At 24.4% G+C, this 14538-nt stretch overlaps 1 protein-coding gene and 1 long non-coding RNA gene across 4 annotated transcripts in view; one reads left to right on the top strand and one right to left on the bottom strand.

Moving 5' to 3' along the window:
• Window positions 1-14538, bottom strand: part of LOC111629527 — a 188529-nt gene that overhangs the window by 167237 nt on the left and 6754 nt on the right. For both annotated transcript variants that reach the window (XM_023373448.1, XM_023373447.1), the window contains exon 3: window positions 11729-11792. In XM_023373448.1, the coding sequence (XP_023229216.1) occupies window positions 11729-11765 (37 nt within the window). In that variant the 5' untranslated portion in view covers window positions 11766-11792. The remainder of the gene's footprint in view (window positions 1-11728; window positions 11793-14538) is intronic.
• Window positions 2646-4505, top strand: LOC111629530. 2 transcript variants are annotated; one of them, XR_002757353.1, is made up of 3 exons: window positions 2646-2983; window positions 3094-3297; window positions 3619-4505. It is a non-coding gene; the product is annotated as an uncharacterized LOC111629530 (long non-coding RNA). The 2 variants fall into 2 exon arrangements; XR_002757352.1 differs by having other exon boundaries at window positions 2646-3297; window positions 3619-3832; window positions 4219-4505.

The following is a 14538-nucleotide window of genomic DNA, read 5'->3' as shown; positions in this document are numbered from 1 at the left end:
TTTGTGCCATCTGTTGGAGAATTATTTAACTATAATTTTTATATATTTATATATATTTTTTATTACGAAATAATTCATTATAAGGTTATGTTTTATGTATAAAGATAAAACAACTGTTTATTATCTTTTATCGTAAATGATCAATTATTCTATTTTCGTAGATGTTTTATTTAAAAACAAGTTATTAATCACTTTTAAAAAAACGTATTAATTAATGAAGTGTTAAGAAGCAACACTGAACTTCGGTATTTTCTAAAGAAATCTGTTTCCAATCTCTCTCTTTTTAGAGTAGTTGCACATGTTTTTCTCAGAACTGCTTGATGATAGGTTTTTTTTAATGACGAAAATAAGTATGATTTATTGCATCACATCTTAAATGAAGTATGCTTTGTTAATATTTAAAATATTCATATCATTGGCAAGTGTGCAAATAATATTAACTAAAGAAAATTAATGGATAATTTTTGGGTCAATTTTCTACTTTTAATATTTGTTTTAAAATGCCAATATTTCATATACTCGTAGTGAATTCCATTCTCTATTCAATCTATATTGTTAAGTAAACTATACTTCAATCCGCGTTGAAGCATCATATACTTTATCATTCCATAGACATCACATAGCTTTACAAATTGACGTTCAGTTGACTCATATCCTCTTTCCATTCGTGTACACATAACCGTATATCCTTACAAATATACATTAAAACATCACGTATGCTATATCGATTTATAATATATAAATATAAATTTATAAATTATCTATCTTCTTCTCTCGGTTATGTGCTGCATATCACTGCAAATTCATATTCAAGCATCATATATTATTTTTCAATACATATATAAGTAGTCACACATCATCAATAATTCATCAGCTTGATTTCATGATATGCTTCTTATACTTTAATTAATTAATATGAGATAGATATGAGCTATGATTGAATATATATAAGAAACATATTCAATTATTCAATTCAACTATATAATTTTACATAACTTATGACTCTTATTTATAATATTAATTACAGTACAGTATAAGGATTTTTTTTTAAATATTNAATATTTAATAATAATTTCCAAAGAATAATTTAATTCTTATAAAATAATTATAATAGTAAAACTTTAGACTTAGTGTATTCAAAATTGAATACTGTACTTCTTTTATGGAAAAGAAAGTAGAAGAATAAAGAAAAAGTACGTTTTTAATCTTTACAGCTTGTGTCCATTGTCAAGATATTTGTTAGACGTGATATTAATCAGGATTAAGGAAAATCATTCTTGAGATTTCTGAGAATCGTCAACTACATCATTCTTGAGAGGTGTGAACTTCCAATTGAGAAATGCTGATATTATAAGATATTGTGTTGAAATTTCAGCTAGCGTTTTTCTTAATTAAATGGTTAATTCTTCATAAAAAAAGCAACATTGTGTGAGCATTTACTATTAGAATTTAAGAATAATTTTTTTTACTGCCATTCTTAAGAATCATACTGAAATCTGTCACGTAATGAACATTGACCTCCATTTTGTCTGCTTAAAATACTGAATAGATGTAATCTTGTATGGCAACAAGAAAAATTAAGAAAATCTATTCAAAATTATAATATTCCAGATATATTTTTGGCAGAATTCGCTTCTGCTTACTATACCAATTATTTTATTGTATTTTGTACATTGTTGATATTATTTTTTGCTTTGTTTTTTTAAATTTATGTATTTTTAATTTATATTTTTACCCCCGTTACGAGTTCTACTTTCTATACTATTTAAATAAATAAATATTATTCCAGATAAAATAAAATTCTATTGATACAGATGGATGTATAATGTTTTATTTAAAATATTTACTATTAAATTTTAATGATTCATAGTAAATTTTTGTATTATAAAATATTCAGAAAATAGCGGCGCTCAATAAATAAACAATTATGTAGTTTAAAACGGGCTTTTCAAGCTGTTTTTAAGTTTTGGCCCATTTTTACAATAAAGACAATGTAAAATTATATAAAAGTACTTTAGCAATACCCTTGGAATCGTGATCTACTGGTTGGGGTGAAACCATTATAAAGCAATGACAGAACATAGTTTTTATACATAATCATTAATACGAAAATAATTTTAAAATATTACGTACAAAATAAATTAAATTACAATAATTTGACATTAAAATTTAAAATTGTTCTCTAGGTTATGTGTTCATAAAATACAGGGAAAATTGGCAACTTGCTGATTGAAAAAAGAAATGTGGCGTCATCTTTTATCGAGAAATTCAACTACGTAGTTATCTCTAATAATTTTAAATAAATGTATACGTCATAAAAATTAAATATCGTATTGAACGACGTCATCAAAAAAATCTGATGATAGAAAATATTGATTTTAATTTATTTCCTTATTAAAATAATAAATACTTTTCATTACAGTTAAGATTCAGTCTGTTTGACAGTTTACATAACATTTTTTTTGATATATCTAATTTATTATTATTTTGTTTATTATAATATTTTACAAGGTAATAAAACGACTAATATAATTATTTAAAATCAAAATTATAACATATTCTGTATAAAAAACATAAGAAAAAGGTAAATAAATTCAAATTTATTCCTTTATCTTTTCATTTTTTAAACCAAAATACCTTCTTAAAATGCATAAAAGACGTTATTTATCATTTATTTTTATTTATTTTCTGCATTTAAGAAAAATATTTATAGATATTCGCTGGCAACATTAACTATAACTAGTCTTCTCGTAACATAATTCGTTCGTGATTTTTACTAAATCGCAAGAAATTGCATATATTTCAAGTATTGTTTCATCAATTTATGAAATAAATAATTACATAATTCAATTGTTTTCATCACAATTTTCTTTTACTGAAGATTACAAACATTATAGATCAGATAATATAGTTATGAAATATTATTCGTGTGCGAGTTTAAAATATGCATAAACAAAGGACTTATTTTGTTACATAATTATCTGTAAGTTTTAAAATATGCTTTTATACATCTGGTATTATGTGGACACACGAATATATTCTTTCTATTGACCCATGTTTTGAAGCTTCATCTGATACACCATGTCTTCCTAGATCCTTGGATTTAAATCCTATATTTTTATTTCTGAACGTACTTGAAGGCTATGGTATATCTCTTCACCTGAAGGGACATACAGGAATGACAACACCTGAAGATACATATTCGTAATGCACACACATCAATAATGTGATCCTTTAGGTGGTCCATGGTTTTACAACTTTACGTGATGAAAAATGGTTCAGCAATTGTTATGAGAAGTAAAATTTGACAGGCATTTATTACTTTTTACAATTAGTAAAAAAATAAGTAAGATATAAACAAAATATATTGTAAAATGAGTGGTCGTAAAATGAGATCCGTTGTATACAATATTATCAGTATTTAAAAAACTCTTCATTAAATTAACTTATCATTTTGTTCTAATATTTAATAATAATTTCCAAAGAATAATTTAATTCTTATAAAATAATTATAATAGTAAAACTTTAGACTTAGTGTATTCAAAATTGAATACTGTACTTCTTTTATGGAAAAGAAAGTAGAAGAATAAAGAAAAAGTACGTTTTTAATCTTTACAGCTTGTGTCCATTGTCAAGATATTTGTTAGACGTGATATTAATCAGGATTAAGGAAAATCATTCTTGAGATTTCTGAGAATCGTCAACTACATCATTCTTGAGAGGTGTGAACTTCCAATTGAGAAATGCTGATATTATAAGATATTGTGTTGAAATTTCAGCTAGCGTTTTTCTTAATTAAATGGTTAATTCTTCATAAAAAAAGCAACATTGTGTGAGCATTTACTATTAGAATTTAAGAATAATTTTTTTTACTGCCATTCTTAAGAATCATACTGAAATCTGTCACGTAATGAACATTGACCTCCATTTTGTCTGCTTAAAATACTGAATAGATGTAATCTTGTATGGCAACAAGAAAAATTAAGAAAATCTATTCAAAATTATAATATTCCAGATATATTTTTGGCAGAATTCGCTTCTGCTTACTATACCAATTATTTTATTGTATTTTGTACATTGTTGATATTATTTTTTGCTTTGTTTTTTTAAATTTATGTATTTTTAATTTATATTTTTACCCCCGTTACGAGTTCTACTTTCTATACTATTTAAATAAATAAATATTATTCCAGATAAAATAAAATTCTATTGATACAGATGGATCAGGAGAGATGCCATGTCGTTTATCATCACATACAACTGTAAGAAGAAGCTTGAATAACAAATGGGGATGAATAAGAAAGTCTTAAAGGAAATTGCATCTATCAAAATCTAAAGATTTCAATTGTCTAGTTTCCGAGAGATTTAGAAAGAAATAACAGAGATAAAAACAGACAGCAAAGTCAATTTTGATCCTAAAATAATTCCTTTTTCTAACATGAAAAAATATTTATTTTTTATAAATAAATAAGCACATATAAAAAATCAAAAATGGAAATACATTATTTTCATTATTCTGGATCATTTAGAAGCATTAATTTTATGTACATTCTATTAAATATATTGAAGTAAATTAATTTAACATCTTTGTATAATTAGAATTTAAAATAATATATTAATAAATTCCTATTTCTGAAACTTAATTCATTAATTTATATGATAGTATCGCAGCAAAATATTTGTATATTCAATCAAGTGAGAAGTAATCGGGGTATATTATTGCAATTAAAAGGATTTGTTGCGTAAAATTTAAATCTGACAAAAGGCGAGAACACACGTAAAATTAATACATTCAATTTGACTAATACAAATATAATAGTAAATTTTCTTTATCAGAAGCCAAAAGTGCTGAAATGAAATCTGATAAAACAAATAAACACAAATTTTAATCATTTTCTTTTCAAGCTTTGTGCATAAAATATTAAACTTTGAAGTCCTCCATCAGGAATATCTACCAAATGGTAAAAAAGTTAAATTACAGAATCAAAAATTAAAATTTTCTTTAATTATGTACGTATATTTAAATATATCTTTAGTTCTTTTGCATAAATAAAATGAGAAAAATATACAAGGTGGCCCAAAAGTCAGTTAACGGATCCCAAACCAGTTTTAACTTCTTAATTAATTTTTGGGCTATCCTATTAATTTTAGTAAATTTTTAAATTATAAAATTGTAAGTAAAGAACTGGAAGACAATTCTAATATGATTTAAATGATAATTTTTAAATATTTATGTTATTTATAAACAAATAAATTTTTTTTTTTAAATCAGAAAACATAATTTTTTTAAAATATATTCTTAAATATACTCTAAAAATCATTTATTATGTAAAATATTGCTGATAATTTAAAATATAAATAAAATATAAAAGTAAAATTCCTGATCTGTAAATTCAATTCATTATTATTCTAATTGAAGTTTACTGGATACAGGAAACATAATTAGGTTCTCAGCTCACGTTTCTTTACAATAACATGACAGAACGGTATTCTATTGATGAAAGAACGTTTAATAACAGGAAAAAGTGATGACTGCTTATAACATTGTTACCTTTACATGAAACTTTTATTATTCTAAAGTATTATACACTTGAAAATTTGGGTCCTTTAAAGCAATAGAAAGTTAAAAATATCAATAAAGTATCTCATAAAACACTAAAAAGAACTATTATTGATTTTTGCATGAGAAGTTAAATAACTGAATGTTTTATTAATGGGAAAACTGACTAATCGATTTCTTGGATAACTTTAATCACGTGTTGATAAAACAGTGAAAGCTCAGACGAGAGTTTGATAATACTTTTTGAACATAAAAAGTAAAACAAAAATATTATTTTATCATTTAAATTTTATTAAAGTTAAATTAATTGCCTTATTAACTTATTACTTACTATTTATTCATGTAATAATCGATTATTCGTTAACTTTAGCTGCTTCAATTCTCACGCTTTTATAAAGAATTTTTCATTAGTCACGAATACGTGTTTCTTTTAATTTGAATAATTTCTTGACTTCTTCACTTTAGGCATAATGTTAAACAGTTAAATGTTAATGTCTTAAAGAAAACATTTCAATATTATATTGAATATCTCTCCTCATATTTGAAATTATAATAATAATTTAAAATGTAAATTTACAAAAAAACATTCTTAATGTCTTTCTTACTCTTAAAATTGTTGCATTTTATAAATATTGTTTTCCTGAAGAATCTTCTATTCTCTGTAATAAAATTATTTTAAGAATAGATCGAAATTATATGGAAACATGCAACAAAGATGTAAACAGAGATGATTAAAGTTTTGAGAGATTTCTTCTTTCGTTAGATTTTAAGAAAGTGAATACTGTACGTAATTTTCATCTGCGATCCAAGAAAATAAATGGCAAAAAGAATTATTTATCCACTGCGTTTGAGTGATTCATAATTTTAATTTAATTTCTTTCATCTCATTTAAAATCATTAATTAAATAAGAATTATTGGTACGAAGATAAAATTCACACAAACTGTTCCTTAGAACAATAACAATTAACATTAAGGATTTAAAATTGAAAGAAGGCAAGAGAAAACGTTTTTATTTGTAATAAGATAATAATACTTAAAATTAAAAGAGAGAAAACGACAATTATAATATATTAATTTATTATTTAAACTTATTATTACAATAAAAAATCATCTTAAAACAATTGCAATAACATTAAATTAAACACCATAGATATAAAAAGTATCTCTGGAAAGTAATAAAATTTGTGAGATATGACACAAATATCTATAGTTTTCATTAGATTTATGTTAAAATTTTAAAATAAACACAATTTTCATATAATTTAAGGAATTATTATACAAAATATACAATGAATAAATAATTCGTAACAATTGTTTTTGAAATCACAGTAAATGTGAGATCTTTAAACGTAACTAATGCACGGCCAGAAAATTTTACTTCTTTTTATTTATATAATTTATTAAAATTGAATTATGCTTAATTAATTTAGTGATTTTGGCAAGCAATATGAAGATGGACATAGATATAAACTCAATATTGAGAGTCGTCAAAGAAGTAATGTTTTTGAATCTTCTATAAATATGAATGTCAAATGGTCCTACAAATTTCCTCTGTAATAAGTTCTGTGAGAGGTTTTGTAAGATGTCCCTTTGATAGAACCACTTTACAAAAGTTCGTTGTAATGTAGATGTGACATTAGTTTATTATGATCTTCTAAACACCCAAAAGCTATGTCGTGTACTTGTAAGTGCTTATTATTTGTAGTTAAGCAGGTAGAGAAATAAATAAAAACGTCAAATTCTTAATATTCTTGTCCTATAAAAACTTTTAGTGAAGTATTTAAAAAATATATAAAAATTCTTCATCTTTTCCATAGAAAACTACTCGTATCTTTCGCAAATCTTTCGCAATTTAAATCTGTGTCATACATTAATTAGGGATTAAAATAATCTACTTATGTTTTTCTAAATAAAATTACACAATACATTGTATTAGTGTACAATATTTAAAAACATTTAAAACTCAAGGCAATAAAAATAAATAAGAATTAAAAGATTTGTAAACAACAATTGCAACTTAACAATATATTTTTTCCCTCGTTACCTAATTTAAATATTCTCCTTAAATCACTTCTTGTGACTAATTTAATTATTTTAAATTATATTTACAAAGTGTAATTTTAAAAATAATTTTTATATAAATATTTTAAGTTGTAATTAAGTTAATTACAAATTTACGATTTTGATTACAATCGTAGAAACGTTATTACATGTAATTAAAGAAAATTAAAACAGTTATATGTCAAGTTTTACACTTAAATACTGAATAATTTGTAATATTTTATGATTTATTCATTTTAAATCACTTAATAATTTATTTTATTCTACAGTATAATCTCCTTGAAAATATGAGAATTTGATTAAATCGGTATACTCGAGTTGAGTTTGGATTTAAGTTCACTCAACAATAATTTAATAATAATATAAATGCAATGTTAGAAAATTTGAGAAATTCTTGCTTGATTTAATTTGTAAGGCTTATTAAATTCGAATTATGCTTAATTAAACTAATGACTTTGGCAGGTAACATGAACATGGACATTGGCATCAATATTGTGACTCATCAAGAAACATTATTTTTGCAAAAATATGGATTACTAAAATATGTGATTTGTATTTAAATTTTTAGAAAACGTCGTCAAAATAGTTATGTCTATTAAATAACAATTTAAAAATTGAATTATAGAAATTAAATGAGTTTAAATGAAATCAGTTCATACTTAAATTTAACTTTGTAATAATGCAAATAAAGCTTAACTTTTATTCTGAATTAAAATTGTTTTTTATTTTTAAAAAAAAATGTATAAAAAAACATGAACTTTGAAGAAGAAAATTGCTCGTTTTTTCAACTTGTCAATGAATTTCATATACAACGTTATGAATCTTTCTATATTTATAAGATAATTTGTATGATAAATAATCACTTATTCCGTTTAAAATACAAAATTGATCTAAAATAAGGTAATAAATACAGTTAGAATGATTAATTAAAATGTATATGGGTACAGGTATATGGAATAAAATAAAAATTGTTTTCTGTTAAATTTTGTAGCATTATCTGTAAAGCCAGTATAATAAGTCCTGATAATAGAAGATACGAATTTATAGTCGAAAATTTACATTTTAGTAACAGTTAGAATGAGTTTAATTTCGAAATTTCTTAACAAACAGATATGTTGTAAGTCTTCATTCAAATGAAATCATACTTATTGTTATTTATTTATATAAATCAATAAAATTGAATTTTCAGAATGGATTTTAGGCATTATTCTGCCAAAATCTAAATTTACTCTATAACTAGTATCTAAAATCTAATAATAATTCTTGATATAGTTTTGTTTTTGTTTAAAGGGCATCTGAAAAAGATCTCCGATTATGACAGGATTATGATGTCCTTCAGTTCACAAGTAAATATTTCTGTTATATTATTATTTTTAGAAAATAAATTCGATTTGATTTATAAATAAACTATTTATTAACGAAAATATAATAATCTATTCTATTCTATATAAATGCTATAGTTTGCTTGCAACAGTCTATATTAGTTTACATAGCTTTTCATTGCATTGCCATTGCACCAACCTCTATAAAAAATTTGAATTTTTCTCCCATCATTTCACTCAAACAACTTTTATTTATCAACACAAATCATTTATTTTGTAAGCCATTTTAATTTCGAATTTTTAATACATTGTCATCACGATGAAACTGCATTTTGTTATTTGTTAATGTATGTGAAGCATCGATCATTTTAATATCCAGATTGATATTCAGAATAAAATATTAGAATTTACCATAAATATTTTCTTTAAAACTAGAATTGTATAGAATGTTTGTTATCACTCTACGTATATAAATAGATTTTTTTTTTTTTGGTCAGAATGTGAGTTTCTTAATACTTCTCCTAAAATATTTTTTGCAATTATAAACAAAATACCATATTTATAATAAAATTTTCATATATAAATTATTTTAAAAACCAAATACTTTTCTTTATCTATTTTCATTTAATAGAAACATATGATTTTTCTATTTGTTTTCTTATATACCCTAAAACCTTGGCTATAGTCAGCGGAATATACAAAGTTATATTCGTAAAATTTATCACATGCGGCCTATCCACAAGGGTACTAATACAGGAAAAATCTAAGTATCGTAATAAACCGATTACACGTGTGAAGGATAGAGCGTTGTCAGATATTTTCAATCAGCAATCTCTGAAATCTGCTTTCAAAAGTGGCCAAAAAATCACCAAATACTTGTCGAAAATAGAGAAAAATTTACCGCATTTTTTTGTTTTAGAAACTCTATGAGATGAAATTAAGTATGCACATTCTGATCACATTTTGTGTCTCTGTGATATGCCGGTGATAATAATCTGTTCCTTTCTCATTAGTTTTTTTTTATTTTGAAGTCATACCCTAAAACCTTGTCTGTGGGCTGCAGGTTATATACGCGAGAGCATCTTATTCACAAAAAATTCAACATTTCTTTACATATTTGCGACTTATACACGAGGATGGCTTATAGCCAAGGTTTCAGGGTAATTATAAAAGTAAAATAGTGAAAATATTTGAAAATTGCCATTCATCTAGCTTCTTAATTAAGAAAATAATAATGCAAATATTATTTTATTTCAGTCATCGTAATTAAAATATTTTAAAATTTAAAACGAAATTAAATATATCAAAAATTTTTACGTGCTGTTAAGTGAATTACTGATTTCACAAAGAAGCAGTTCAAAGAATCACAATCAGCCAGACATAAAAACTTGTAACTTTATTCTCTTTTATTTGTAACATTTTTGGATCTTAGCTTCATTAAAATATAAAATAAACAGTTATTAAAATCACATTAAAAGTATATTATAAGGTTTAAACTTGGCTGATTATATTTTTTTAGAGCTGGATGCTTGTTTGTAAAAATAGTAATATTAAATATCCATTTTCTTATAAAAATTATTTTAAAAAATAATGAAAAACACTTAAAATTGCCATTCATGTAATATAATTAAGAAAATAATAATGCAAATATCTTTTATAATTTATCAATAAGAATCGTTGTTTACATTTTTAAATCTGAAACTATTTTTCATATAATTTAATCAACATTTTAAAATTTTAATTTAAGAATTTAATAAAGTTATTCATAACTCTGATCATATTTAATATCCATTATTAAAATCTATTCCTTTTAAAAGAAACAGTATTTTTATCAGCAAAATGAATAGATTTCTTTTATCAGAAACCCATTAACAGTTCTTTTATCAAGAAATTATCAAAAGTCATTTTACAAATAGAGATATTTATGTAAAACAAGGAAAGAATTATTATTGAAGAGGTATTAAATGAAAGTTTATACAAAAGAAACTCTGATACAGAGAAACTAATGAAAACACTTATGCATAATTGATATTTTTCAATTGAATAGTCATACAACTTTAAAATTAAAATATTGTAAAATATACTAATTTAAAAAAAATAATAATAATAATTTTATTCACGTACGCGTGCATATTAAAACGCTATATTTAACGTAATTTCTGGTTTACAATAAAGTTAAAATTAATCTGTTTTATACAGTTATCCTTTTTATATCTAATTCTATAAATATTTACTGGAAATATTTAAAAAAGGATATGTAAATATTTTATCTGAATCCGCCCAAAATTTAACGTTATAGTAAATAATATTGTCATCGTTTTCTGGTAATCGATATCCGTACTAGAATTAAAAAAATAATTTGTTACAATTTAAAATATAAAAAGTAAGCATTAGATATTATATTTTTTTATTTTTATTACATTGTGTCTTATTTTAATTCTTAAAAATAAAATAGCCAACTTACAGTATTTTTCCAATATTTTCTCATAGCCTTGAAATTTGGTAAACTACATTCGGGAAAGACTTTCCATACGGATGATATTAAACCCTTCTTCAAGCTACATAAATTTTAATAAATTAATTAATATTCTAATAGCAATATTAAATTAGGCCTATAGTATTTTGAATATTGTTTTCTAAGTCTGATAGTATATACCTGGGTAGCACGTAACACGAATCAATTACAACATTCTGTTCCGTATCACGTATAGGAGATTCGTAAAGCTCTTCTTTAATCTNTGTTAATAGGACACGCGAAAATAGATAAAAATAATATTTACTTACCCTGACACACTTTCTTTGGCCATTTTATACAAAACATGTTGACTTGATTACTTGAAAGTGAAACCTATTATTAGAAATTTTATATAAGTTTATAAAATTAAAAAATTAAAAAACCCTACTTTTTAATAATTAATTTTTATTAAATTTTAAATATTTCTAATTTAAATTTAGTAATTATTCATTACTTAGATAATTAGTTTTCTACATTTTAATGAAAATTAAAGTAAATAATACACCAGAAATATTTAAATTTTATTATGAGTTGTTTTAGAGTTAATTAAAACTTTGAATTTAAACACAAAACGTTTAAAATTAATTAAATTCATTTAATTTTTAAAAAATAATTTCAGTAGCTACATTGTTTATTTATCAATAATTTTTATTTTCCAACACAGTCTTCTCAATAGGATAATAACTTATCTTAACTTTAAATAAATGTGCAATAATCGTTTTAAAGGTAAACAAAGTAATGTCTGGAGTTTTATTATTTTATTATCGTCAGTAATTTAAGAAATAAATTATGTTAAAATAAGAAAAAAATATATACTGTAGCTCCTCATATTTTGTTTAGTTTATATTTATTTTAAGAAATTTATATGTTTATATAAATTTGGGAACTGTCATCAGAGAATCCTGACAAGTGGATTTTCTATTAGGCTTTTTAGGCCCGAGTCTAGGTGTATTTTGGGGGGGGGCAAAAATTCAAAGTAATAATAATAATAAGAAAATAATTATGTAGGAACAATTCATAAAGGGATTAGTGCAAATTAAAAGCTTACAAAATAAGACATATCAGTTGAGTAGCATTAATATATGAATATATTTTGTATGAACGAAGTGGTAGGTTACTAATCATGGGTTTTCAATAGTGTTCTTTGTCCTTTCCTTTCGATATTTAAAAATCTGTAAAATACAGTTACTGCAGAATTGAAATTATAAATTAGAATCATTCAGTGTATAAGTGATAATAATAGTTTGGGGTCGCTTGTGTTGTCAGGAGCAGTGATGCCATATTTCTAAATGCGCCACTGCCCCTTGCCTCAATACATGGTGTCTATGAAGCTTTTCTTATGGTACTGTATTATAATTGGTCAGAAGATCCATATCTTTGTAGACGATTTTAAATACTAATACAGTATACACATATACGTGTAAATATATAAATATCATTAATGAAAATGTTGATGTAAATAGTTTCAAAACATTTTATGTAGTATTGATACAATTGAAGTATTTAATTACAGTAGACCCCCCTATAACGCGGGTTCCTATAACGGAGATTCATGTAGCGTGGCGAAAAAATTGCGACAGTATTCGTATAAAAACGCTAAAAGGGACTCGTAAAACGTCGTCGCCGACTCTTGTCTCGACAGGATTGGTCGAATCTGGACCAATAGTGGACGAGCAGCCGAACTACTTTCCGCCGTCCAGCGCCACGCTACGGAGAGTTTAGGCGGGTAAGATGAGTTTACTATCGTCTGTACAGTATGTAAATTAGGTACCGTAAGTCTAATACAGTACTGTAATTTTATACATTTCTTGTGAAAGAAACATTTCTTATTCAACGGCCATTAAAATTATTTATATTAATGATGTCTCCAAAGTTCAACGAATTTTCCGCAGAAAAATAACTTATCAGAAATCGTGGCCGCTGTTTGGTGCGCTGCTCCGCGACGAAAACAACCTTAAACAATGGCGACGTCGAACGGTGCACACTCGGTAAGTAATCCTACAATTTTTTGTTTATAACATAGTTTAAACGGATTATTCCGAAAAAATTATACGTGTTTTGGAAATGTTGAGTCGAATTAGTCTAGAATCGATTAATTTTATGGAAGAAAACCTTTCAAACAGCCGTAGTCCGTAAACTTCACACGTGTCGGGCTGTGATTGGCTCATGTATTTAAGGATTCCTACAACGTGAAATTCGTATAACGTGGAACGTATCTACGCGTTATAGGGAAGGTCTACTGTAATTATTTTTTTATAGAATTAAGGTTTATTTACTAGATGTAAATATATACACTGTATATAATTTTAAAATAGTTAAATACACGTTTAAATTCTATAATTAAGGATGTACAACGTTCTATACAAAAGATGTTCGTTATTAAAAAGTACACGAATTTTTCATTATTGATAAGAAAATCAATTTCTTGATCAATAGAATTAATAAGCGTGAGAAGAGAATTTCTGCATAGAGAGTACAAAGTTAATAAATTTTTATACAGTATTGATTAGTAATTTAGACTTTAGCTTTAGGCCTTTTGCGTTTTTTAAAGGCCTCAGATACACACAAATATAAGCTTGTTGATTCTCGGTCTTAGACTATTACTTGGAATCCAGTAGTAACTATAATCTTGCACAATATCAAGATTCATATAATATGGACTTTATATTATATAAAATTGTAGAAAACGGCCTCGCAAGTCCACACTTACTAAGGTATTAAAACTGTCATAGTCCGCCTTATATGTGTCATATAAGTGCATTTATTAGAAAAAATTACGCAAATAATTGCAAATAATTAATGATTTATAAAAAGACATGCAATATTTATTTCCATCCCAAGAAATGATTAATTATTTCAAAATTAGTATAAGTTGTGTTAAATATATTAATTTTATTATAATGAGTAGATGTTAAAAATGAGAACAAAACGTTTTAATTTTATTTAAAAAATAAATAAAATTTTATTTTTGTTTCTTAATTCATTTTCATAAATAATTTTGAAGGATAATCTAACAATCAACTGTAAATCACCTCCCTGTTATGTCTCTTTTCATAATTAAAAAAAATATAATATATAT

The sequence above is a fragment of the Centruroides sculpturatus genome, unplaced genomic scaffold (assembly GCF_000671375.1).
Source record: "Centruroides sculpturatus isolate CEXI.00-Female unplaced genomic scaffold, Cexi_2.0 scaffold583, whole genome shotgun sequence".
NCBI lineage: Eukaryota > Metazoa > Arthropoda > Arachnida > Scorpiones > Buthidae > Centruroides > Centruroides sculpturatus.
Note: the sequence above shows the minus strand (reverse complement) of the source record. Positions and strands in the feature narration are given on the sequence as shown.